Source organism: Cyprinodon tularosa, unplaced genomic scaffold (assembly GCF_016077235.1).
Source record: "Cyprinodon tularosa strain WSP-4 unplaced genomic scaffold, ASM1607723v1 ctg779, whole genome shotgun sequence".
NCBI lineage: Eukaryota > Metazoa > Chordata > Actinopteri > Cyprinodontiformes > Cyprinodontidae > Cyprinodon > Cyprinodon tularosa.
The window spans coordinates 304087-305564 of record NW_024039539.1 but is presented as its reverse complement, the minus strand read 5'-3'; the positions used below and the strand labels follow the sequence as shown (position 1 = coordinate 305564).

At 43.1% G+C, this 1478-nt stretch overlaps 1 protein-coding gene across 1 annotated transcript; it reads right to left on the bottom strand.

Annotated features, from left to right (window-relative positions):
* Positions 1 to 658: 658 nt before the first annotated feature.
* LOC119773695 (olfactomedin-like protein 2B) lies at positions 659 to 1478 on the bottom strand. The gene is made up of 2 exons (XM_038270818.1): positions 1055 to 1478; positions 659 to 982 (listed from the first exon to the last, which is right to left on the bottom strand). Exons 1-2 carry the CDS (start codon positions 1229 to 1231, stop codon positions 674 to 676), a joined length of 486 nt encoding a protein of 161 aa, XP_038126746.1. The 5' UTR covers positions 1232 to 1478; the 3' UTR covers positions 659 to 673.

Here is a 1478-nt window from a genome sequence, read left to right as displayed (position 1 = left end):
CAAGTTTGAAGTTTAACCAACTCAAGTGGGACAGCCAGTAAGGATGTGTAAAGAGGTTTTCTGGATCCGATGAGATCAGAACTGAACATATTGGTTCACATGTGTTATAAAAGTAATTCTGCATATCACTCTGAATACACCCTCCCCATGGTAAAACAAGGTAGTAGCAGCATTGTGCTGTGGCTGTTCGTGGAGGCTGGTCCAAGCTGAGTTGATGGGAAGATAACTGGAACTAAATAGGCTACACTGTAATTTGAAAAGAACATTTCAAAAACGCCACAAAAAGACGTATGACTGAGATGAATGTTCACCCTCCAACAGGAGGAACCTAAACTAAGAGCCAGAAAGACCACAGAAATGCTTCCACTAAAGCACAATCAGGTATGAGAGACCCAGTCACATCTAAATGTTATTGAGGATCAGTGGCGAAGCTTGATGTGGATGTTCAATGTTGGTATCCAGAGCTTCTGGCATTTTGTTAAGAAGAAAATAACATGTTGGTGAAGATGATTGAGTTAAACACTCTAAAGTCTCCCAGATGTAATTCCAACAACAATGAGAAGAACTGACTCAGTGGGTCTGAATATAAAAGCAATCCACATTTTTAGTGAAAAAGTTCAAATAAAAGGCTTTTTAGTTGTCATCAGGCAACATGTAAAACTATATGCGTGTTTTAAGGCACAGTCCTGGACCACAAAAAGACATTGAGACTCTTAACCTTAATGTTTTTTTCCCCAGCTTCCCTGAGTTGTTTCAGCCTGAACTCTCCCTCGCATGGATTGACCGCAGAAGGAGGTGCGATGCAGGCGCATTTGCACTCCGGTCCGGAGGTGATGGTCTCCACGGTGTAGAAGTCCTGCGCGGTGGCGCTTCCCTCTTCAATCCGCCTGCAGGCGCTCCTGCTCAGGGGTCTGACGACACATTTACACCCACAGTCAGCGCCTTCAGAGAGGGCTTTCACCTTGTCATAATCACCCAGCAGCTACAAAGAGAAGAAAATGGTTTTCTCCCACTGCGCTTTGAATTACGCATAGATTATTTTACGTGCACCAACCTTAGAGATGATTTCTTCCTGACCATCCATCTCTTCTTGCAGCCTTTCTTCTGCACTGCTTTCAATCCCAGTCTTTGCCTCTGATTCCTTTGGATCTGCACTGGTGCACTTTGGCACCACGAAGCACCAAGAGGTGAAAGCGCAGCACATCACCACCAAAATGCATAACTTATACATGCTGTGAGCGTCCCAGAGCCCAAACTAAAGTTATGCAGATGCGAGTGTGTAAAAGTGAGACATGAAATTAACTCCAAAGAAGGAAGAAACCCACTAATAATAATAAAAAAGAGCCTAATTATGATGATAAAAATAAATAAAGAAGCTTCAGAGGATCAGCATCAACAAACGCCATCAGGATAAAGATCCATCCCTTCTCTAAGTCCTCTTTCACAGCCACAATGAATGAAAGATATGAGGCTACAAA